General features: G+C 43.5%; 1 protein-coding gene across 3 annotated transcripts; it reads left to right on the forward strand.

Moving 5' to 3' along the window:
• Positions 1–5,420: 5,420 nt before the first annotated feature.
• On the forward strand, positions 5,421–23,564 carry SKIC8 (SKI8 subunit of superkiller complex). Of its 3 annotated transcripts, none has more exons than XM_082839638.1 (11): positions 5,421–5,483; positions 9,222–9,272; positions 9,988–10,015; positions 12,013–12,118; positions 12,492–12,664; positions 16,855–17,003; positions 17,225–17,318; positions 18,160–18,253; positions 20,076–20,168; positions 20,892–20,970; positions 22,939–23,564. In XM_082839638.1, exons 2-11 carry the CDS (start codon positions 9,261–9,263, stop codon positions 23,026–23,028), a joined length of 918 nt encoding a protein of 305 aa, XP_082695764.1. In that variant the 5' UTR covers positions 5,421–5,483; positions 9,222–9,260; the 3' UTR covers positions 23,029–23,564. The 3 variants fall into 3 exon arrangements, with proteins under 3 accessions (XP_082695764.1, XP_082695762.1, XP_082695763.1); XM_082839636.1 differs by lacking the exon at positions 5,421–5,483 and adding an exon at positions 5,493–5,544; XM_082839637.1 differs by lacking the exons at positions 5,421–5,483; positions 9,222–9,272; positions 9,988–10,015 and adding an exon at positions 10,526–10,583.
• The last annotated feature ends 254 nt before the right edge of the window (positions 23,565–23,818 follow it).

The following is a 23,818-nucleotide window of genomic DNA, read 5'->3' on the forward strand; positions in this document are numbered from 1 at the left end:
ATTCCAAGGAGCTTAACAATAATCCTTGGTACCCAGCTTCCTCTTCCATCTTCTCATTTGGTTGAGATCAGTGGTTCTCACATGTTAGCCTGCATCATAGTCACCTTGGAGGGCTTCTTTAAACAGATTGCGAGGTCCAGCTCCAGGTCTGGTCTGGAGCCTGAGAATTTTGCATTTTGAACAAGTTTCCAGGTGATGCTGATGCGACTGGTCTGGGAACCACACTTTGAAAACCACTAGCAGTTTAGGCCATGGTATTATTATGACTTCCATTATGTAGGTAAGGAATTTGAGGCCTAAGAGGCCCCTTTGCTTGGGGTCCCATAGTGACCGAACAGTAGGCAGTTTCTGCCTCTGGGGTCTGGAGGAGCCCAAGAGAGCAGATATCAGCTGCTCCATCCCTGTCCGCAGAACCGGTCACGTTACCATGGGCAGGCAGTGACTGCCACCCTGTGGCCAACGTCGGTAATGCCCCGAGCTGGTGGCCTGCGGCTTTGGACTGTGTTCAGGAGACTGGGTGGGGCCTACCCAGGGACCCTGGTTGCAGAGTAGGAAGCCAGTTCCAGGAGGTTCCCTGGCTCAGCCTCCCCAGACCACCTGGAGAAGGAGCAATGAGTTCCCTATGGGTTTGGATATGAACCGAGACTCCTGCCTCTGGCCAGATAAGAACTCTGTCCCCACCCTCTCAGCCACCCCTGTCCTTCTTGTGACCTCCTGTGCCCCACCTTTCCCTCTCCTAAAACTGTGGAATTGGGAATAAAAAAAGAAATAACCATCTCCCAATTCGACCTGGGTTTCAACCTTACTCTGCAATTTGCCAGCTGAGTGACCCTGGAGAAGTCACTTTACCTTTCTTAGGGTCAGTTTCCTTCTCTGTATAATCCCTATGCAGCATGATCACAAGTGTCCTGTGCAGTTGTGTTTCTCAGTGTGTGGCTCCATCCATACACTCACCAGTGCAGCTCTCCAAATGTTTGAAACCAAAACAAAAATTTGGAGATGTTAGGATCTCCAGAGTGGGATTTGTGCACCCCAGATAGTGGGCAAGACCATCCACTGGGATATGGGAAGAAAATATTAGACCGTCTGACTATATTTTTTTTCATCTTTTTAAAATTCTATTTTTGTATTTGGTCCATAAGATATGCAAATATATTAGCAGAGTAGTACATACACATCATTTATAAATAATATACACATATGGGGGGTGCATGGTAAAAGTTTTTAAATGGTGGGTATGTGAGGACACTGCTTTAGAGGAGGAAAGGTTCCCATAGCTTTCTAGAAGTTTCCTTGTGAGGAAATGCACAGAGTAGATCATTTCTGGGTGATGTCTAGGGGTTGCCCTGGCTATTAGCTTCAGAGATGCAAATGCCCTTAGCTGTCCAGGGAACCAGTGAAGGAAGGAGACCTTGGGCCTTTCAGGGCCTTCCTAAAGGTGAACTGCGTGTTCATGACTTTTTAGAAAATAATTGTAAGAGTAATAATAGCAGACATTTATTGAGTGTTTACTATGTGCCAGGCACTGTTCTAAGCACTTTACATATGTTAACTCTTTTAATCATCATTATCAACCTAAAAGGAAGGTACCATGATTATCCCCAATTTAGAGATAAAGGAATGAAGCCCAGTGAGGTTACCTAATTTACCCAGAGCTGCAGACTGGAGCAGACAAGATTGAACCCAGGCATTCTGACCCTAGAGCCCGAGTTGTTTAACCCCTATGTGCCCAACCTGAAAACAAGAAGGGCCTGGGAGATTGTTGGTGGGAGCAAGGAAGACAGAAGGAGGTGCAAGTTGATCCTAGAGTGGCAGAGTCTTTCGGGGTGGAGTGAGGGGAGTGGCCATAGACGGAGAGGGCACCATGTGACGAGCTGCAGCCTGCAGAACACACAGGAGAAGAGAGAACAGCAAGGGGGAGAGTTGGGGTCAGCTGTGGGAGCCAGTGGGGAGCCTGGGATGAACCGCAGAAAGGTGGGGTGGGGGTCCTGACATCAGGCTTTGCCAGATGGGGTTCAGAGGAGGACCGCAGGGAGCCCATGTGGAGTTCCTTGAGAGCCCCACACGGGGCAGACACAGCCCGCAGACGCCTACCCCTCTGCCTGTGCTGAGCAGAAAGCAGGACCTACACCTGCGCCCCACTCCACACCCACTGACTCTCGTGTTTTCTAGGAAGTCAACGGAGGCTTCCTGGAACGGGAGCAGAAGTAGCCCTTCCTCTCAAGGAGGTGGTGAGCTCCCTGTCTTTGGAAGTGTGCAACCAAAGGCCGGATGACTCCATGATGGGTTTTCTAGAGGAAGATAGGTGTGGGGTAGACCCTAAAGGCTCCTTCCCTTCTGAAATGCTCAGACCTGTGACTCTGAGTGAAGGGAAGAGGTATAGAGTGGAGACGAGAGGAGTCAAGGGTAAGTCCTTGGACACTGTGATCTTGTATCACTCTACTTATCTCAGCCTCTCTCTGGGTCTGACTGGCTGGAAAAACAGTGAGCCACTCTCTGGGAACAGCTCTATCCCTGCAGGGCTGCTGCCCTTCAGGGCGGGCCTCCTTGTGCTCTGCAGAGCTTTTCAGGGCAGGCTATACACCTGAGTTATTTCACAGTGAGCTTGGATTTTTCACTTGATTTTATGCTAAAATTCTTTCCATCCCTCCTGATCTGTAGGATCACAACTTACAGATATTTAAATGTCATGCAGTTACATTGGCAATTCTCTCTAGATTTGCTTTGCAACAGGCTTTTGAGGGATCTGTGATTTTTGGTAGAAAATAATTATATCTTTATTTTCTTTAACCTCTAACTAGAATTTAATATTTCCTTTAATAATGAATGTAGGCAATAAACCCTGAAAGTATAAGCAGTAGCAGTGGCTTTGTCGCCAAGACAAATCACAGATATTTTCCTATCACATTACAGCTGTTGCAGATCACTTGAAATATTGTTTATGCATATTGCCACTTTGAAATTACATAAGTTGTTAGACCTGCTGCGTTCATAAAGAAGCACATATACTACTATTTCACAAATATTTTGATAACTATTTTGATATAATTGGTTTCCTCTGTAATCCTATGTGTTTTGTTTTGATGCATTTAAAAACATTATGCTGAGACTTCATGCGATGCCAAAGATGTTCACGGCACAAAAAAGGCCAGTTATCCTTGCTTCACAGTCCTGATACTAAGGCCAATGACCTCATGTGCCTGGCGCTCTAGGGGTGCTTTAGAGGTGAAAGCAGGTGCGCAATACATCCTTTTTGAATGAATGATTTGGAGTTCCTATCACAATTATGGAACTATAAAGCTGGAAAGTCTTTAGAAAGCCTTTACTGCAATGATTTTCAAAGTTCTTGGTCACAACCCACAGCAGGAAATACATTTTCCTTTGTGATCCATTACCTGCCTATATGAAACAAGTTTTTTAATAAAATATGACGTATCTTTAAGTGCATGATACACTCTTACAACTTCTATTTTTTTAATCTATTATATTTCTCTTTTGAGAGATGATTAATTGAATTTTCATTCAGAACAACTATAATGGCTGACAAAAATTGAATTAATACCCAGAACAATTTGCTTCAATTGGAAATTAATAGTAGCAGATTTGGAAGCAAGCAAACAGAAGGCAGAAAGCCTTAGTATTCTGACAACAGATAAAAGGCATAAAAGTGATCAGTGTGCTCTCAGAATAATTTAGAGGTGGAATATTTACAGTTAATGTGCAGGGAAAAAAATAACCCACATAAGCCCAAATCACACAAATTAAAATTCATTTAACTATATAGTTGTAAGCATTTTTTTTAGACAAAATTTCACCATTCTTAAAGTAGGAGTATTCAAAAATACTTCTTTATATAAGCTAAGAGTAAGTAAAGATGGCCCGATTATCCTGGTTAGGGAGAGATCACATAATAATCAGTCTATATTCAAAATCCAGAGAAACCCACAAACTCTGCCAATAAAAATAAAGGGGCAAAAACTAAGACTGGCCAAAACTGGCAATCAGTTGCACAGGGAGGCAGTGGATCACTCCTCACTTCACTGCTAAAAGCCATTGCACTGGGGACCGACGTTAAGTCCTTTCTACACTTTAGGAACCTGGATGCCAGCCATTACAGGGCCCGATTTCTGTGAACCAAGTTCTGTGGAATTTGCCTGAACACTGGGGTCCACTCAGCACTTAGGTCAATGTGATAGGAATTACCTCCGGTTTCAAGACAAGCTTCCTGGCCTGAGGTTATAATTTGTACATTCTTCCTTAGCTTCAGAGGCAAATGCCCTGTGGTCAAATAGATCCAGAATGGTTGCAGGGATAACTTGACTTTTACGAGACGCCACGTAAGACTTTTGACAATTCAAGGTAAGTCTTGAAGCCTGCTCACTTTGACCCAAATTTCCAAACCCATGACATGCAGGGGATCCACTGGGGCTGGATGAAGTTTCCATGGACAGAGGTGTCACTGAAGGGATGACTGAGGACCAGAGAATGGGCCCTGGGAGACTCGTGAGTGTATTCAGCAAATTTCTGGGCCACACAGCCTCCTCAGAAAGACCTCAAAGATGAACTTTATCCAGTTGTATGGACAACAGATATACGGTTTAACAGTTTCCTGAAATCATCATAGAACTCAAGATGGTCCTAATAAACTAGATACTGGGAAACTCTAACTTGGGGTGGGGGTGGAGATAGGGTAAGAGTACGTGGATACTTCAGAGGGTTGCATTCACTGTGACTATACTATCATCATGTCCTACTAGAATCTTTTTGGACTTCTAAACCAGTTTTAATCAGGAGAGACTGTACTCTCTCCCACGACTAGCTGAAAGAAGGCTTAACCCTTCAGGGGCCGCCCCCAGACATTCCGCTCCCCCAAACATCTGTTCCCTCCTGCCCAGAGAGCCTTGGGCAGTGACCAGCAGCCAGGAGCAGCCGGGCAGCTTTGCGAGGATGGGGTGCGTGCCTCCACCCTTCCATCGCCTTGTTTTAAAATGCTGGTCGCGACCTAATAAACTGATATCCGTCACAGTAACAGGTTGTGACTTGCAGTTTGAAAAACAAAGCTGTATTTCACTGAAAATTTTTTGAAGCAACAGAACTCTTGCAGTCATCATGTATAGTTTAATCTCAAACTACAAATGAAGAGACTGGAACCCAAACGGCCAAGAAGTCAGCTGCTGAAACCTAAAACTGCGCTTCCGGAAGCATGTTCCCAGTGGCCCCGCCCCCCGGGGGAAACCAGCGTGACCGGGGCGTAGCCTCTTTCCCCCTCTACCCTCCTATCCTCCTACCCTCCTCCCCTCCTACCCTCCTCCTCGTCCGCCCCGTGCGCGGCGTAGCGACGGCAGGGAGCGCTCCGACATGCGCCGGCGCCCTGGGGACCAGCGAGATGCCCCGCCCCCTCGTGAGCTCATCGCCGCGCGTCGCGGTCGCGCGGAGACTGGCGTCAGACGAGCCGCAGGGCAGTGCAGCCGGGCAGTGAAGCGGTAAGTTAGTCCGCGCAGCCGGTGGGGATGGCAGTCGCTAACCGCCCGGGCTGGAGGGCGGGTGAGCGAGGGTGGGCCCGAGGCTGCCTCTAAGACGGTTTGCTCAGGAATGCTCTAGGCTGCGGGGCCCGAGGGTAGTGGCTTCCGTGACTCCATTTATCCTGGCTGCGTCTCGACGTGCGGGGCCTAAGGGGAGAGGGTAGATTGCCTCATCTTGCATCCTGAGGGTGTTCTCTGCAGCCTCGAGATTAGGGCTGCTTTCTCTGCAGTAAAGGTCTCAGTGTCCGTAGACGGAACGACTGTCTTAACCGAAGTTTTCCAGTGGTGGGCCACGCTGTCTTCTTAGGTAGCGAGCTGGACAGGTACAAGCACAGGCTGAGTTATCTTTACTTCAAGTACCATGTAGTGTTATGGGTTACTGACCTGCCTGAGTACTTTAATAGGGACATGTGTAAAGTTCTTTAGAAACACTGAGGAGGGAGCAATGAATTCTGCCTAGGAAGTTGGGAGGAAAGTTCTCTAAAGAGAGAAGGTAGCAAGAGAGGGCTTTGGGGTCCTCTTAGCTCTTAAATTATTAGAGGATAAGAAACTGATGTAAGAGGTAGTGTAGCTTGGTGGCCTATACTATAGCTTGTATCCACCTTCTACTGTCAGACTAACCTTAGGAAGCTTCCTTAACCTCTCTTGAGTCTCACTTTCCTTATCAGGAAGGTAGAGGTTATAATAAGAATACTAAGTGGGGTGAGAGGGTTCAGTGAGCTAACCTATGTGTAGAACGTAAAACAGAGCCTGACTCATGGTATATCCTCAAACGTGCATTCATTGATAGAAGCACACCTCTGTCTTGAGGAGGCTGGCTTCATGGAGTTGGCTTCCTGCAAACCTTCCTACTGTTTTGTTTCTCTCTGTTGCAGGGATGTGAGGCAGGATTTGGAAGGGGAGAGGGTAGGCCTCTGCTTCACTGGGCAGAGGGCTGGTGCCCAAGCAGAGTTGTAATACTGTTCATTTCAGCAAAACTGGCTTGAGCTCCTGCCTGTCTTTCCTACCCTGGCCAAGATCCTGTTCTTGGGTCACAAATTAAGCACTACCAACTTGATTGAGATCTTCACAGGCAAAGATTATTTACAAATCGTTTGTTTTTTCTGTTATCCTTGGAAAACCTTCACGGTAGCCTTTTTGTGTTTACAAATTTAAAGTAAGTAACCTGAACCTGGATGCCTTAGCTGTATGGTCTCCTCTGTCGATGGATAGAATTGAGGGGGCCATGAACTTGGATGAGAAGAAAAATTGCATCCTTATGTTCTCTAACCTCTAACTGAAATTTAGCGTTTCTTTCGATTATGAATGTTGTCAACAAACCACAGTATTGACAGGTTAACTTTGTCACCAATAGAAATTACAGATATTTTCATATCTTAGCATACTGTGTAAGCTCATGACAGCTTTGAAATTACGGTAGTTATTAGACTTGCTGCTAGATCTTGTTATGTAATGTGTAAATTAAGAATCACATGTTATGCTATCACAAATTTAATTTTTGTATTTGGTAAAATTTTTTTTTTTTTGTATTTGGTAAAATTTTATTTCGGTATACAGTTGATCTTTATTCTCAGCTTCTGTATTTGCAAATTCATCTACATGCTAAAATTTATTTGTAGGCCCCAAGTCAGTACTTGCAGTGCTTTTGCGGTCTTTCTTGGACATGTGTGAGGTGGTGAAAATTTTGAGTCAACTGACACACATTCTCAGCTGCAGTTGAACAAGGAAACATTCTGCCTTCTTGCTTCAGTTCTCATGCTGTAAACAAGTGTCTTGTTTTCAGTCTGTTAGTGCCATGATTTTTGGATTTTTGTGCTTTTATTGGTGATTTCAGTGTTTAAAATAGACCCCCCAAGCACAGTGCTAAAGTACTCTTAGTGCAGGAAGACTGTGATGTGCCTTATGGAGAAAACACACGTGTAGATAAACTTCATATAGGTAAGCATTTTGGTGCTGTTAGCCATAAGTTCAATATTAATGAATTACCAACGTAAAATAAGGTGTCTTTATTATTTTAATAGACCTTTATTGGAGTATAATTACTTCACAATATTGTGTTAGTTTCTCTTGTACACCAGAGTGAATCAGCCATATGCGTACATGTGTCCCCATATCCCCTCCCTCTTGAGCCTCCCTCCCACCCTCCCTATCCCACTCCTCTAGGTCAACACAAAGCGCTGAGCTGATCTCCCTGTGCTATGCTGCTGCTTCCCACTAGCTATTTTACATTCAGTAGTGTATATATTTCGATGCTACTTTCACTTTGCCCCAGCTTCCCCCTCCCACCCCGTGTCCTCAAGTCCATTCTCTATGTCTACATCTTTATTCCTGCCCTGCAACTAGGTTCATCAGTACCTTTTTTTTTCTTAGATTCCATATATATGTGTTAGCATATGGTATTTGTTTTTCTCTTTATGACTTACTTCATTCTGTATGACAGACTCTAGGTCCATCCACCTCACTACAAATAACTCAGTTTCATTTCTTTTTATGGCTGAGTAATATTCCATTGTATATATGTGCCACATCTTCTTTATCCATTCATCTGTTGATGGATCCTTAGGTTGCTTCCATGTCCTGGCTATTGTAAATAGTGCTGCAGTGAACATTGTGGTACATGTCTCTTTTTGAATTATGGTTTTCTCAGGGTATATGCCCAGTAGTGGGATTGCTGTGTCATATGGTAGTTCTGTTTTTAGTTTTTTAAGGAACCTCCATACTGTTTTCCATAATGGTGGTGTCAGTTTACATTCCTACCAACAGTACAGGAGGATTCCCTTTTCACCACACCCTTTCCAGCAGTTATTGTTTCTAGATGTTTTGATAATAGCTATTCTGACCATCGTGAGGTGATACCTCATTGTAGTTTTGAGAAACATGCATAAAACAAAGTTACATATTGTTTGGTTACCAAAAATATTATCAGAGTCTTGCAGGAACCTAATGCAGTGTCTCCCTTAGGAGCAGTGGATCAGTCAGTGTTCACTAATTCGGTGTTCAGTGATGTTATAGAACATAACTGCCTGGAATAAAAAGAATGGCCCGTACTTGGTTTCCTTTCTAATCCTATGTGTTTTATTTTATGTATTTAAAAACATCCTGAGAAGGGGTTTATAGGCTTTACAAGGCTGCTAGAGGGTCTATAGCACACACAAAAAAGATCGAGAACTCTTATTATAGCCTGAGAAATTAAATCTATTCCTATGGCTAAGTTTGTGTTTAGCTGAGCTAAGTCCTTAAAGACTTCAGCACCTTTTGGGAGACCTGTGTCTCCCTCTAGCTCATGTCCTCATTTACATGCCTGCTGGCTCTTATAGGCATTTTTGGCTGAGATCCCCGTATGAACTCTAAGAACTTTGCTCCCCCATATTTGCTTGTTGAGTTTTGAATAAATAAAATTTTAAATTAAAAGGTCCTGTGGTTTTTATCTCTCTGAAGAGCAGCAAAGGAGGGAGACTGGTCCCTCTCTGTAGTCAACTTGAGGAGAAGAAAACATGAGAGGTGATAGATACTAGTTGAGAAAGAAGTCCGTGCCACCTGGTAGGGCTTGTGAAGGGGGCCTCCGGGACTGATCCACAGAAAAGTGTCCGGGCAACTCTGCCAAAGAGTTGCCTTATTTTCTTGATCAAGGGGAACCTTCTGTAGCCCCCTCTGTCCTGATGACACCCCCTTACTGAAACCCTGGTATTGTTTCCACAGAGCTGTCTGGCCTTTAGCCCTTCATCCTTGGTTAAGGAAATGACCAACCAGGTAAGGCCTATGGAGAGAAAGAATATCAGTTGGTCTCTTTGGCAGGTTCGAGCCCAGTACGTTGTCTGGGTGTGTAGTCAGAAAACTAGCATCTGATTCCTGCTCTTCTCCTGAAGAATAGGGTGACCCTGGGCACCTAGTCACCAGAGGGTAGGTGGCACTAGTAAAATGCACAACACTAAGAGGAGGATTATTTTACCTAAGTCTATACCACAGTTTACAAAGGGATTGAGGAAGCTTAAAAGAATTTGTACACAAAAACGAGAAAGAAACAAAGATCAGAAAAAGAGAAACATATCTTTGTAATAAATTAGGGACAGAGTTAACAGGTTATGCAGACTGTGTGGTTCTATACAGCTGCAAAAATTAAGCTGCAAACTGGACTCTGAGCTTCCTGGTGATCAGAGCAGGAAAAAACACGTAATTTACTACTCTCCTTTTTGGGTTGGTAATAGTGGTTAGGGAGAAGAGACAATAGTTGTCTAAAATTAAAGAACTAATTTTTTTCTGGTATGACTCTACAAACCTTGCATGAGCAGGAATCAAGGAGCTCCTAAGAGATCAGGCAGGGGAAGCAGCTAACACTGTGGTGACTATATCTACTGGGGGGGGGGGGGCAGGGCGGTGAGTTGGGTGCCAGGGGGTGTTTTAGGGAAGGGATGGGACACATCTGAAATCTGACCATTGGTTTAATGTGTCTTCTGTTCTTTTTTAGTACAGTATTCTCTTCAAACAAGAGCAAGGTAAGCAGCTTGCCTGTTCAAGCAAATTTACCTATGAAAAACTGTTGTCCCTGGCGTAAGGTTTTTGTCATGCTGACCAGACATGCAGTTTCCAACTGTACTCTGCAGAAACATTGGCAGAAGCAGCTGAAAACAAATACACTTAAAAACAAACAACAACAACAACAACCAAGCCACTAACTTAAAAGGAAAAGCAGGAGTCAAATGACAGACCGGAGAACTCCAGGCTGAGGAAAGCTTTCCCACCTGAGGAACTCTGAGCTTCCCAGCTATCAAAGTGAAAGAAGGAGGGCTTCCCTGGTGGTGCAGTGGTTGAGAGTCCGCCTGCCGATGCAGGGGACACGGGTTCATGCCCCGGTTCGGGAAGATCCCACATGCCGCGGAGCGGCTGGGCCCGTGAGCCATGGCCGCTGAGCCTGCGTGTCTGGAGCCTGTGCTCCGCAACGGGAGAGGCCACAACAGTGAGAGGCCCGCTTACTGCAAAAAAAAAAAAAAAAAGAAAAAAAAGTGAAAGAAGGAAACGCTTTGAGTCTCAGAAATCTGTTAATGCCACAGCTCATCTGGGGAGGTAAACTTGAGCCTGGCCCTGAACTCAGAAGTTCTCTTGGGGGTTTTTATCGGGCTCCTTCATTTACAACAAGTGCAGAGGACCTTTGACCCTCAATGAAAGTGAAGGGTATAGTAACAGCGAGGTGAATTTCTGTCAAGACTACTGAGTGTGGGGGGTGGGCTGGGGGCTGTGCATTGGAGGCAGTGGTGGGAATGGGAGCAGGAGGCAGGTCAGAGTTCAGTCTAGAAAGGTAACTGGCCAGTAATACCGGACTTCATACCTGAAAAGGAGTATGTGCCTGGACTATTCACATGTATCCCATTTCTCCACCACAGCCTGGATGAGTTAGGTAAAGCCTGGAGGAATTTGTGGAATGCCTAATAAAAGCTCTTCCACTTTAAGTAGGTGACATTTAGGTAGTCTAAAGTTTAAGCCAAAAGCATTCTTTCAGGTTAGCTAGCATAGGTAACTAGTAGCTAGTGAGGCATGCCAGTCAGCTACCTTGTATGCAGCGAATGCCATCCGGCTGGCAAGCTAGCAGGCTTGGGTCGGGTGGGGATTGTAACGGAAGCCATGTATGTAACTCACAGCTGTTTAAGTTGAATGCCCTTGTATTCATATCTTGGAAAGGTGTTCCTGGAGAAATGCTGCCAGGTATGAAGAAAGCCACCTTGTGCACTTGTCACATTTACATTCCTGCACCAGGTCTGCAGACCCACCGCCATGGCCTGCCAGATATGCAACTTAAAGACTTAGAATTTAAAGTGGACGTTAGTTAATAGAGAGGTTGGGTTTGAATCCCAGTTCTGCCTCTTAGCTTTTGACTTCGGGTGAGCTACTAGGCTTCTCTAAGCCTCTGATTCCTTATCTGTAAAATGAAAATACTGTTCACAGTACCTATTTCATAGGGTTTTTGTGGCTGAGGTAATACTTATAAAAAGATTAAAGTAATAACTGGCCCATTAAACATAATAGACATTGTGGCAAAAGGCAACTCATGCGTGGAAGCTGCTTTAGTTATTTATTTTCAGACCTGTACTGTTTACAGTTGACCTGCCTACTGGTTTCCAAGGATCTCTAAGAAATAACTCTTATCAACTTTAGATCTCTTTTTGGGGTGGGTTTCACTTTAGCTAAGTGAGAGCCATTCCAAACTAATGCATGTTGGATAGCATGCTAAAGTAGACAGGACACTGGATTACTCTGGTACTGCTGCCCCACCTGGTAACCTGTGATTTGGGGCAAGTAGCTTCTTCAGAACCTCCAGTTTTCATATCTGCCTCCACAGTTACAATAAAAGCTGTATGAGAAAGCAGTTTGCGAAACAATAAAATGATACAGGTAGATATTACCTCAGAGTTGTTGTAACAGTATTTCAGCTTCATCTTAGCACATTCAGTTTAGAAGTTGCATGAAGACTTTTAAAATGAAGCGCTTTCCATTCTAGCCCATGATGATGCCATTTGGTCAGTTGCCTGGGGGACAAACAAGAAAGAAAACTCTGAGACGGTGGTCACAGGATCCCTGGATGACCTGGTGAAGGTCTGGAAATGGTGAGTGCCCTCTCCTCTAACATGCAGCCTTGGAAATTGGGGTTTTTACTTCTGGGCTCCCAAATTGCAATCAGAGAAGTATTAACTGTTTTCTGAGCAAGAAAGCAATAGTAGTATGGTGGTATACAAAGGCAGATTATTTTTCTCTCACTCGTTTTCCTGTTATTCGCTGTTCAGGCCCTATAGTTTAAGAAAAAAAAAAGTCTCATGGCTAAAAGTTGGCTGCATTTGGTGTTCTGTGGCTCTTGATTTCCTCTCTGATTCTGCTTTTCACAGACCATTGGTAATGCATACTTACAGGGGCCCAGAATTTCAGATGCCAGGTACAGTGTGTTGTGTGTGAAGAAATCCATTTCTCTGTCCCCCATTGAAGGCGTGATGAGAAGCTGGACCTACAGTGGAGTCTGGAGGGCCATCAGCTGGGTGTGGTGTCTGTGGACATCAGCCACACCCTGCCCATTGCTGCGTCCAGTTCTCTTGATGCTCATATTCGTCTCTGGGACTTGGAAAACGGCAAACAGATAAAGTCTATAGATGCAGGACCTGGTAAGAGTTTTACTCTTAGAGAAGATACTAGAGGTTTACAATCCGTTTTTGAAACCTTTAGGGACAGATGTATTTTACAGTTCAGAATTTTTTGGATTTGAGACTGGTAATATGGGTGCATGAACTGTATGTCATGTAATACCTTCAGTGGGGCTGGGGGCAGCACTCTAATCAAATACTGATACCTCAGCGACTAAACATGAGTATTTACACTAAGAGAGGTATATACAAGCTATAAATAGCCTTACATCAGTTCAGGTCAGGTTTTATTACCAAGTGAATTTTGGTACTAAAATTATTTTTTTAAACTTACAGTTTTCATCGCCTTTGGGTTTCAGAATTGTTGATTTGGGATTGTGGACTTGTGTTTGAATGGTCCAGAGGTCCTCTGTTTGCTATATTCTGAATTGATACATTCACTGCCTTATAGAGGTCTAGAACATAAAGCACTGTGTCCTCATAGATCTGTATCATGGTAATCTCTACTAATTATGATTAAAGTGCCTGTTTCTAGTATATGATAGATATATGAAACTTCTAAAGAAACAAATCCATTGTTTGTTTGTTTTTTTAAGTTCTATAGGACAGCATAATCTTGTCCATTAGCCTTGATAAATATCTGAGGTAATGGAAGTTAATGATTTCAGTAGGTTGGATTAATGTGGAACAAGCAACATGACATTTCAGGATTCCTTGTAGCCTTATATTTACTTGTAAATGACTGCATAGCATTCATGAGCAGAGCCTGTTCTACCAGAATAGGTGATGACCGGTAGAGAGTACAGAGAGTCTGGTCCCTCTCTGGCACACCCCTCTGTGGGTTGACTACAGAAGAGCTGCTCAGGGATTTCCTTAACTTAATTCCCTTGATTGGAGACCCAGGTGGATTTGTCTCCCACTGGTTATGTTCAGTAGACCCTATAGGCTGTACTCATTCTGGAAAGAATGATGGTCCCAGGGTTTTAAGGACTCTGGGTTGTCTGGAAACTGAGTTCATTTCCCCTCAGTGGCAATGTTCCATGTCTCTGATTCTTAACTATTGCAGCTTTTTAAAGAATGCATATGTCCAATCCCTATTTTGGATCCACTGAATCACAGTTATTGGGGTGTGTGGGCTGGGGTATGTATTTGAAAAAAGCTACCCAGACACTCTGACTCCCCAGATGATTGTTTTTGCATGTGTCCTTGCCCTGTTGACATCTCTTACAGAGGACTTGGGTCCCCAAACTAGCCCACAAAGTCTGTTAAGACTCTGCTTTATAGCTGAGAGGAGGAAGAGGCAGATCTGTTGCTGCCTTTTCATATTGGACACCTAAGCCCTCCCATGACGCCAAGGTCACTGCGTGGTTTTGTGCCCCCCCCACCCCACCCCCCGGGCACACCACAGCTGAAGAAATGATTACTGGATTGGTTCCAAGGAAAAGGATGGTGTCTGTATCCACCTTGCCTTCCCTGACAAATAGTACCTTAAACTACATACTGGTTCCACGTGTGGCAAATGATCATTGAAAGATTACTGTTAGGAAAGAAAAAAGATACTGAGATGAGTAGAGGGTTGGGTTTATTTTCTTTTTGGATAGGAATATTCCTAAACTATATCAGACCATTAAACAACAGTTATTTGGGTGAGTAATAAAAGCAAGCATTGCTATTGACAACTAAGGAGCGGCTGAATTGAATTCATCTGAAGGTAAAACTAATAAGTCTAGGTCTAATGAATGTAGGGAAATGGGCATTTACATTATACCTATCTTGAAAATATGCCTGGAGAATGTGAAAGAAGGAACAGAAGAAGGAGAAAAAGACAAGAAAGAAAATCTCAGATCCTGAAGAAGAAAGTGAGGAAGTAGAAGAAAGGGAAGATGAAGGGGAAGATCCTCCATTGGGCACCTCACCCATCCTGTAGCTCCAGCAAACTGACATTGAAGAAGAACAAAGGCGGAAGCATAGGGGCCTCTCAACATCAGATGGTTCAAGATGTCCCAATGTAAAGAAAAGCTACTCTTTTGCTGATGAGGTGGAACTTAGTGATTTATTATGCAAATGTTAAAATAAATTTTAGACTGCACATTTTAATTGAGGAATAAAAATTCCTAAAAAAACAATTCCTTCAATTTCGAGTATAAGGATATTTGCCACTAAAAGTTCTGTATTATCAAACAGTTAATAGGCAAATGTAAAAATTATTCAAAAGTGTGATTTTATTAAACTTCAAGGAATAAAAATCAGATTTTCTAGTAACTATTATTCCTGTAAACAGTTAATTATGATAGGAATAAGAAAACAATCCTGTTAGAATAATGCTTTACTCATTTAGGAGTAAAGATAGATATTAAAGAGCAGTTATTTGAGAGATTGATTATAAAAGCTTTTTCAGATCTTCTTGGTTAATTGAGCACTTTTGAAGTTAATTTCCTTTTTAAAACAAATATTTCATAAGAAAAGTGATAGAGCTAAATTATTTATTATTACTTTGAATATGTGTGTTAAAATTTGTGAGAGGGCTTCCCTGGTGGCACAGTGGTTGAGAGTCCGCCTGCCGATGCAGGGGACACGGGTTCGTGCCCCGGTCCGGGAGGATCCCACATACCGCGGAGCGGCTGGGCCCGTGAGCCATGGCCACTGAGCCTGCGCGTCCGGAGCCTGTGCTCCGCAACGGGAGAGGCCACAACAGTGAGAGGCCTGCGTACCGCAAAAAGAAAAATTGTGAGAGATTTTTTATTTTAAAACTCACCCTGGAACATGGTTGCTGACCCATCTGTGCTAGGAGCCCCTGTCTACCATGAGTTAAGCTCAGAGAGGCCTTCACTCTCCCCTGGGCTGAGAAGGGCATGACCTCTTTGAGCCCTGCCCCAGGAATAAGGAGAGTGACATGGGAAGGAGCCTTTCTCTCCTCTCCCTTTGATGTAACAAGCACTGTTTCTGGGCAGGTGCAGGAGGGGCAGGACTTAGGGTACATTCCCATATAAGAGTGGGTATGGGCAAAGGGACCTAGACTAGCACTGGACAACTAGATTATTCCTTGGCCTCTAGGCTCTGCCCCCGAAAGCTCCCAAAGCTCTTTGGGGTTGCCTATGAAGAGGTTCCCATGTAGCTGAGAAAAGAAATGCTAAAATATTGTCAGTGGTCCAGATGGAAATATAAAGCACATGTGTTTACCCAGGCTGCCCATGAGTCTGGAGACTTTTACACAGAAGCACTGTGATACACAAATAACATTTGAATAGAACGCTTGAAATTAGGCTGTGTGGTATAACTTAAAAACTAGCTGATTTTTTTTTTTAAACAAGCAGTGCCTCTTTCCAGTCCTTAGTCTCTGTTAATTTGTGGTAAATACTTTGTCATATTACAGTTTTATATAAGAGTATTTCTGGTACCTTTTCATTTATTTACAGTTTTATTGAGGTAGACTTTCACCTCTATAATTGCACTCTGTAATTAACCCATTGTAAGTATACAGTTTAACAGGTTTTAGTAAATTTCCACAGTTGTGCAGCCACCACTCTAATTCGGTTTTAGAACACTGCGTGCCCCACAAAAGTTCCCTCATGCCCATTTATAGTTAATCTGTGCTCCCACCCTCAGCCTCAGGCAACCACTGCTCGGCTTTCTGTGCCTATAGTTTTGCTTTTTTGAAAAATTTCACATAAGTGAAATCGTATTGTCTTATACATCTTCATTCTTTCTTTAGCATAATGTTTTTGAGGTTCATCCGTGTTGTAGCATGTATCAGTAGTTGGTTCCTTTTTATTGCTGAGCAGTGAGTATTCCATTATGGGATATTCCACGTTTTGTTCATCCATTTACCAGTTGATGGACATTTCGATTCTCTCCAATTTTTTAATATTCTGAGTAATGCTGCTATGAGCATTCAGGTACAAGTCTGTGTGTGGACATGTGTTTTCATTTCTGAGTGGAACTGCTGGGTATTATGGTAAGTGTTTTTACTTAAAGTGTCAAACTGTTTTTCAAAGTAGCTGTACCATTTTATTTTCCCACCAGTGTATGAGGATTTTGGTTTCTCCACATCCTTGCTAACACTTGGTATTGTCCTGTCTATCTACATTTTTAGTAAAAATTTAAGATGCCCTTAAACTAAATTGGTATAGAATTAATATCTTCACAACGTTTTTAAAATTAAAGTCACGTCTTTTCTCACTATAGTTTTTTCCCTTCTTTTTTCTGTTCAGTGGATGCCTGGACTTTGGCCTTTTCTCCTGATTCCCAGTATCTGGCCACAGGAACTCATGTGGGGAAAGTGAACATTTTTGGTGTGGAAAGTGGGAAAAAGGAATATTCTTTGGACACAAGAGGAAAATTCATTCTTAGTATTGCATATGTAAGGAAACGTTGCTCATTTTTTCTCTCTCTGATTCTTTCAGTTTACTCTTCTAGCCCATTGTATTCCTTGGTAAGCGTTCTGCCTTGGTCTTGTCAGGCGGCTACTGGCATGGTTTGCCAGTCAGCCAGTTAGACCTGCAGCCGGCAGATGGCTTGTGTTTGGTGGGGATGGCTTAACAATATGGAGTTTCAAATGATCTCAATATGTTCTCTGCGCAGAGTCCTGATGGGAAGTATCTGGCCAGTGGAGCCATAGACGGAATCATCAATATTTTTGATATTGCAACCGGGAAACTTCTGCACACGCTGGAAGGTGTGGTTCATCGTTTATTTTGTGCAAACTGGGTTATCAGATCACAAAGGAAGACGTATTCTTTCATTAAAATGCTGCTAAATGGCAAATGAGCATTAGATTTGCAAAACATCAATCTCAGTTGGAGATCTCAAATGCCTCTAAGGTTCAGTTTTGTCACTAGTTATAACCTAGACATATTAGCTCTCGTACCAGTGTTAAATGCTTTTTTTGGTGAACAGGCCTTTTTATTTATGTGTTAATATATCCTAGCTATATGAGTGTCTTATTTCTGTCATGTTTGGTTCTAAAGAACTTTGTGATTAGAAAATAACTGCTTTTTGTCAGTAATTTGAAAGTAGATGAAAGTGCTGTGCCTACCCTTTGCACTGATGACCTCTGGGTAGGAGAACTGGGTACTAGAACAGGGGAAGGGCTGGAGGGCGACTTCTACTCTGTATTCTTTTGTACTATTCTGAATTCTAACCAAGAGAATATATTACCTCTTCAGTGTATCCTTTACCCTACAACAAAGGATTTGGTAAGGAAATAGCATCCTATTTGTTCAACCTTGCAAATCAGAAACGATGCATATTTCCATGTTTGGCCATATCTATGGCAGAGGAGTTTCTTCTAAGCAATGTGTGCTGAGGTCCAGTTGGTCAAGGAAGGGATCTGAGAAGAAATGGCTCCAGCAGGAGGGGCCTGGGTTATGTGCATGTTTCTAGAGCATTAGAAGGAAGGGTCCAGTCAGTACCCTCTCTGACTGAAGCAGCTGGGCAGTGCAACCCAGTGACTTACAGTCATTAAAAGTGACATAGCGGGCACTGTATTAGTTAACAAGCGTCTTTGTGAATTTCAGGCCACGCTATGCCTATTCGCTCCTTGACTTTTTCCCCGGATTCGCAGCTCCTTGTCACTGCTTCAGATGATGGCTACATCAAGATCTATGATGTGTAAGTTACCTGTTGGGATTCAAAGCTTCTCACTTAATACCAATGCCTGTTTTGCCTCTTATCATTAGGAGGAGCCCTAGCAAGTGTGCTGCTCCCTCTCTGGGTCTAGGAAAGACTTGTGTTCAGGTCCTGTCAGACGCTCAGTCTCCCCAGTCATTCCTCCCCTGTCAGCGTCCCTGCTTTGAGCTTAGAATGTTATGGAGGAAGACGTGCATGGGTTACCTACTAGGATCACATACTTGCTACTTTTTTTCAGGCATCCTGTCTGTTGTGATTTTAAATTCTTTTGGGTAGGTAAGTAGTGTACAGTTGAGGAGATGGAGCCATGGGCTGTAGCTGGCTTGGAGTGATGGTAAACAATTAGAACATCCATTTTCTAGGGGTGTTCTAGAAGGTACTTCTCTGCCCTAGTTAGGGAACTGTCAGTTCATAAGCCAGCTTGCAGCAGGTCTAGATGAGGGAGCTTTTTTGTTGTTGGTTTTTGGCCACAGGTATAGAAGTGAGTTAATCTTCAGTTCATGGCTCTGTTTCATTGGAAGCCTGTGCAAGGGCCCTTTCTCTTGTTGTTTCCCCCTGTCTTTCTCAGTCCCCACTCCTTTTCACCCCTGAGGTCTCCCCTATACGGTGTTTGACGTGTGTGTGATGCTTTGACTCAGTACTGCAATCCGTGTGCCTCTGGTTCCTGGCTTCCAAAGGTAGCATTCTAATCCACTGGGTGCATATGTTACACTTCCTCCCAACGACGGGTGCCACAACCACGATCATCCACGTGCATGTCCTTTTATGGGCCTATGAGAGTTTTTCGGGAGTTTAAACTTGGGGGCTTTTGGAGGACGAAAAGTTGTCAAGGAGACATGGAATGAGAACTGCAGCTTCTGGAATTAGAGCTGAATGAGGGTGTTAGGGTCTGGGGGGAAGATGCCTCTCTCAAACTGTGCTTGCCTGTCAGTAGCAGAGCCAATATAAATAGCAGCAATTCCTTAAGTATCCAGTTTTCTTTAATAAGACTTTCAGTGCTACAATTTCATCATCCTTCCAACAACCGGTGAGGTGGCGCGGATTAGCGTCCCCATAATGCAGGCGAGAAGCCCAGGCTGAGGTGGTGGTTTGGCTAAGGTGCTGTTACTGAATGAACACCTAGGACTTTTACCTTCTTGTGATCCCACTGCTTTCCACTGAGGCCACCTCTCCTCCTCGTACCTAACTGAGGTTTGCTCTACTCTTCTGGGTTCAGAGGTGAAACTGCTGGCCTCAGTCGGGTCTTAGGATTGGTTTCCAGCCATAAGTGATTTCATTTCACTTTTTTTAAAAAGTGAAAATGACTGTAGTAATTAGATCTGTCTTGTTCTTGGTTAGCTTAAAAATGGTCTGTCCAAGCCACATCTGTTGTAAAGAGTACATCTTGATACATTCCTTAGACACAAGGCACTGGCCCTATATGGAAAGGGTACTGGGTGGGCAGGGGTCAGAACCTGCAACTGCCCTGAGATGGCCTCCTTGCCCCTGCTGGTTGTGTTTCCTCATCTTAGGAGTTGGCTTGCTGAGCCTTCTTTATTTTGAGCTTTTTAAGCTCTGCTTGTTCAGGATTTTATTTTTGGCTCTTGGTGACATTGACATATTTGGGGTTAATGCTGTTGAAAATTTTGTTTCTGCAGTGTGTGATGCTACTTCATTGAAAAGGGAATTTTTAAACTAATACTGTGGTGATTATAAGGATAGCAGATTTGGTCCAATTAAACGGGCAATTAAGAGTATACCTTCCATTTCAGTGATTGTATTCCAAAAGTTAACCTCTCCATTTTATTTGAAACTCCCATTTCAGACAGCACGCTAACTTGGCCGGCACATTGAGTGGCCATGCATCCTGGGTGCTGAACGTTGCATTTTGTCCTGATGACACACACTTTGTTTCCAGGTACTTATGATTCTTATCAGTTTCTAAAATGTTAGGAAGATGAAGATGGTCATCTTGTATGAATTGCCTTAAAATTTGAAGACCCTTTTTTAATTCAGATAGCCTTTGTTTTCTGCAGTGTTTTTTAAATTGTGAAGTTAATTGTCCTTAGCTGGAACAAAAGTGGATTCTTTTGAACAGTTCAGCTCTTAGTTCTGCCTTATAAATCTAGGCTTCTACCTACAGTTACTTAAGGGATACCTGTGTTACAGTAGTAACTTCAGATATGAAAATCTGTTCTTAAAATGTTGTGCTTTGAGACCCCAATGTTGTTTAGGCCCAGGATGGCCAAGACAGTTGAAAAACAGGAGATGGATGGCTTAATAGCATTGCACAGAGGTTTACAGAAGCCTCTGAGAACCTTTATTTTGAAGCTTTCACGGGCCTCCCTCCCATCCGGATATAGGACTCTCATCCGAGACTCCTGATGAGAACATTTAATATGAAGGCCAGGCAGATCAGCAGTTCAGGGAAATAGCTGCTCTGTGAGAGGGGAAAGCCAGCCAGTGATGCCCACATCCTTGGCTACCTTTTGGGGCCCTGGATGGCCACTTGTGTACCCAGGCACCATGGGGGCCTCTAGGTAGGCTGAGTGAAGGAGTGTGGGATATTTGATCAGGTTCTTTCCAACTTCAAACCAGTCTGAGAACTTTTCTGATACTAATGTTCCCTTTTTTAAAATAGCTCATCTGACAAAAGTGTAAAAGTTTGGGATGTTGGAACGAGGACTTGTGTTCACACCTTCTTTGATCACCAGGATCAGGTATGGCATAATTAACATTCAAATTCCTTTGGATTGCTAGCATTGTCTGACCGCTGTGCCAAAACTCATTTCTTTTCCTAACCTTGCTGCTTGGGTTGTCAAGACCAGTTGACCCTTGGGGCTGAGCTACTCTGATTGCTTGGATGTCCATCCAGCCCGTGTTCCTGTGCGCACTCTGGGGTGCAGAGGCTCAGGGCGTGCTGTCAGCCTAGCAACCCACGAGGCATGATATGTCCCTGTGTAGGCCAGAAAACAGGTACTAGCCAACAGCTTTAAAATGCCTTCTTTGAAACATGCTGCAGCTGGTGCCTGGGGCGTGCCTGGTCCCTTTTCTGGGTACAGCTGGGCCATGGCTGGCTCAAGAAGAACCTGCTTCCTCAGAAGCTTCCATTCCATTCCACAGCCATCACTTTTCTCTTTTGGAGTGGCCCAAAGAAGTGAAGTGATTTTTTTTTTCTTTGAATATACTTGAAGCCAGAAATTCTTACAGGTTGTTTGAAGTTAGTGATATTACTAACTTTTGTTTCAGTCTTTAAATTAGGGAGAAGAGGCTTTGTTTTCATAGGAGTCTTATCTTTCCAAGATGAATGTGAAATGATAAAGGCATTCTAGTGCAGGGCTTCTCCGTCTTTAATGTGCACAGGAATCCCCTGGGGATCTGGTAACAATGCAGATGCTGATTCAGTGGGTCTGGCCTGGGCCTGAGTTTTTGTGTTTGTCACAAGCTCCAGGTGAGGCTAGCATTGCTGGTTCCAACCCCTTTGAATAGCAAGAGTCTTGGGGAAGTAGTATAAAAAATAAAATACCCGGGGCTTCCCTGGTGGCACAGTGGTTGAGCATCCGCCTGCCGATGCAGGGGACACGGGTTCATGCCCCAGTCTGGGAAGATCCCACATGCCGCGGAGCGGCTAGGCCTGTGAGCCATGGCCGCTGAGCCTGTGCGTCCGGAGCCTGTGCTCCGGAACGGGAGAGGCCACAACAGTGAGAGGTCCGCGTACCGCAAAAAAAATAAAATAAAATAAAATAAAATACCCATGGCAGTATAAAGTTGTCTTTTAAGGTATTTTAAATGCTCTTATGGCAATCTCATAGAATCTCTTCGGAATGCAGCTTAAAGTTAACAGTTGTTCATGCTTTTTTACATTTAATCTTAAATTGTTGCCAACAAAGTTGAGGGGGTTTAATTTTGACATTCCACTACTGGATTTAAACATTTAACTCAGGGAGTAAGACCTGGCTGGCTGTGTTGCTTGGCAGGTGAAGGTCAGTGTGTGGTGCTTTCCTCAGAGGAAGACGTTTGGAGTGGAAATGAGGCCATCACCTGGCCCAATCACAGCACTGAAATCAGGGCTAGAACACCCAACTAAGGGGTAGGGTGACAGGCTGACCTGATAAAACCCCTGCCACATCAGTTCTGTCTGGGAAGGAGGTGTGAATCTGTTAATTCAGTACATAGCAAATGAAAGCAATGACGTGTGACGCCAAGTTATCTAGCTCCTAGGGACAGGCAGGTTTCATAGGCCTCTAATAAGAGAGTGAGAAGTACTGACCGTGGTGGGGGCGAGCCCGAGGAGGTAGGTGAGGAGCACAGTTTGCAATGATCCCCGTAGGCAGCGACCTCAGGGTAGTTGGGCCTTTTCCTTCCTGGAAGCATAAATGAGACCACATGCTGGTCCCTTGTGGGTTCCATCTTCACAGCATTAGGTCACTTCCTAGATTGTGAATCTTTGAAAGGTTTGTAGATATCTTCATTTGTGTTTAGAAATGAAATTTTCTTGAGTTGGGAGGTGAGTGGAATGATAATCAAACAGTAGTAATAGAAGATCCCTGGTTAGAGGAAAGGCAGAAAGCACGAGAACATCCTCATCTCAGTGTTTTTCTAGATTCAGTATAATGAGAATAGAGTAAGGATGTTCATTCATAAAGAATAAAGGTGTTAGTGGAATTTTTTTTTCTTTTTATTTACAGGTCTGGGGAGTAAAATACAATGGAAATGGCTCAAAGATTGTGTCTGTCGGAGATGATCAGGAAATTCACATCTACGATTGTCCAATTTAAACATCAATCTTCCAGGCTAATGCTGCAGAAAGAATGTATAGATTGATCATGACATTCCTTACGTTTCTAGCTTGTTTAAAAGAAATATAGCATTTATTGTAGCAAACACTTAAATTTTGTAGATACAGTATAAATCTTTTCATGTTTTATTGGAAACGCCATTCATACTGTAACATAAAGTGTTCTTAATGCAAACACCCATGTTCTTGAACATGCTTCGTTTTCATTTGCCCTGTTACTGGTAGAACAGTGAGAGGAATCAGCATCCTTATGTGAAACCGAGTATCTGCCTCAGAAATGAATACATCCAGGCACTTACTGAACTTTCCAGTACAGAAATTCAGGCTCACTCTTCCAAGGAATGAGTCATGCAGAAGCTGTAAGAGAAAAGCTCATCTATTTCAGAATGGGATCCTGAAGGAAACAGGATATGTGACTGGGTGGGAACATTCTGTAGTCCTATCTGGGCATTCTTCTATTTGATAGATTAAAAAATGTCCCCTGTCACACTCTTTGTCACCCTATTAATTTTAGAGAAGCTGCAACTTGCTGGGTGGGTATTACTGCCTTAACAGTGTCTACAGGCTCAAACCTGTTCTTACTCTGGTTGACCTCTTGCCTGGAGGCACGTGTACCTCAGTTTTCTCCTCAGCGGCCCACTTGAGACATGGTCTGCGTGTAATAGGAAAGGTGTTAAGTAGCTAACCCTCCAAAGTTTGTTGCTTTTTACTGATCGTAACTTCATGTGATTCATGTCAGGTCCTGTGCTTTTCTTCCAAACTCCCCATGA

Source organism: Leucopleurus acutus (assembly GCF_964270905.1).
Source record: "Leucopleurus acutus genome assembly, chromosome: 1".
Classification (NCBI taxonomy): Eukaryota; Metazoa; Chordata; class Mammalia; order Artiodactyla; family Delphinidae; genus Leucopleurus; species Leucopleurus acutus.

Coding starts and splice junctions, on each gene's coding strand:
- SKIC8 (XM_082839638.1), top strand. Junction 17,319..18,159: donor ACTTCTGCACACGCTGGAAG/GTGTGGTTCATC, acceptor TGTGAATTTCAG/GCCACGCTATGCCTATTCGC. Junction 20,169..20,891: donor GACACACACTTTGTTTCCAG/GTACTTATGATT, acceptor TTTTTAAAATAG/CTCATCTGACAAAAGTGTAA.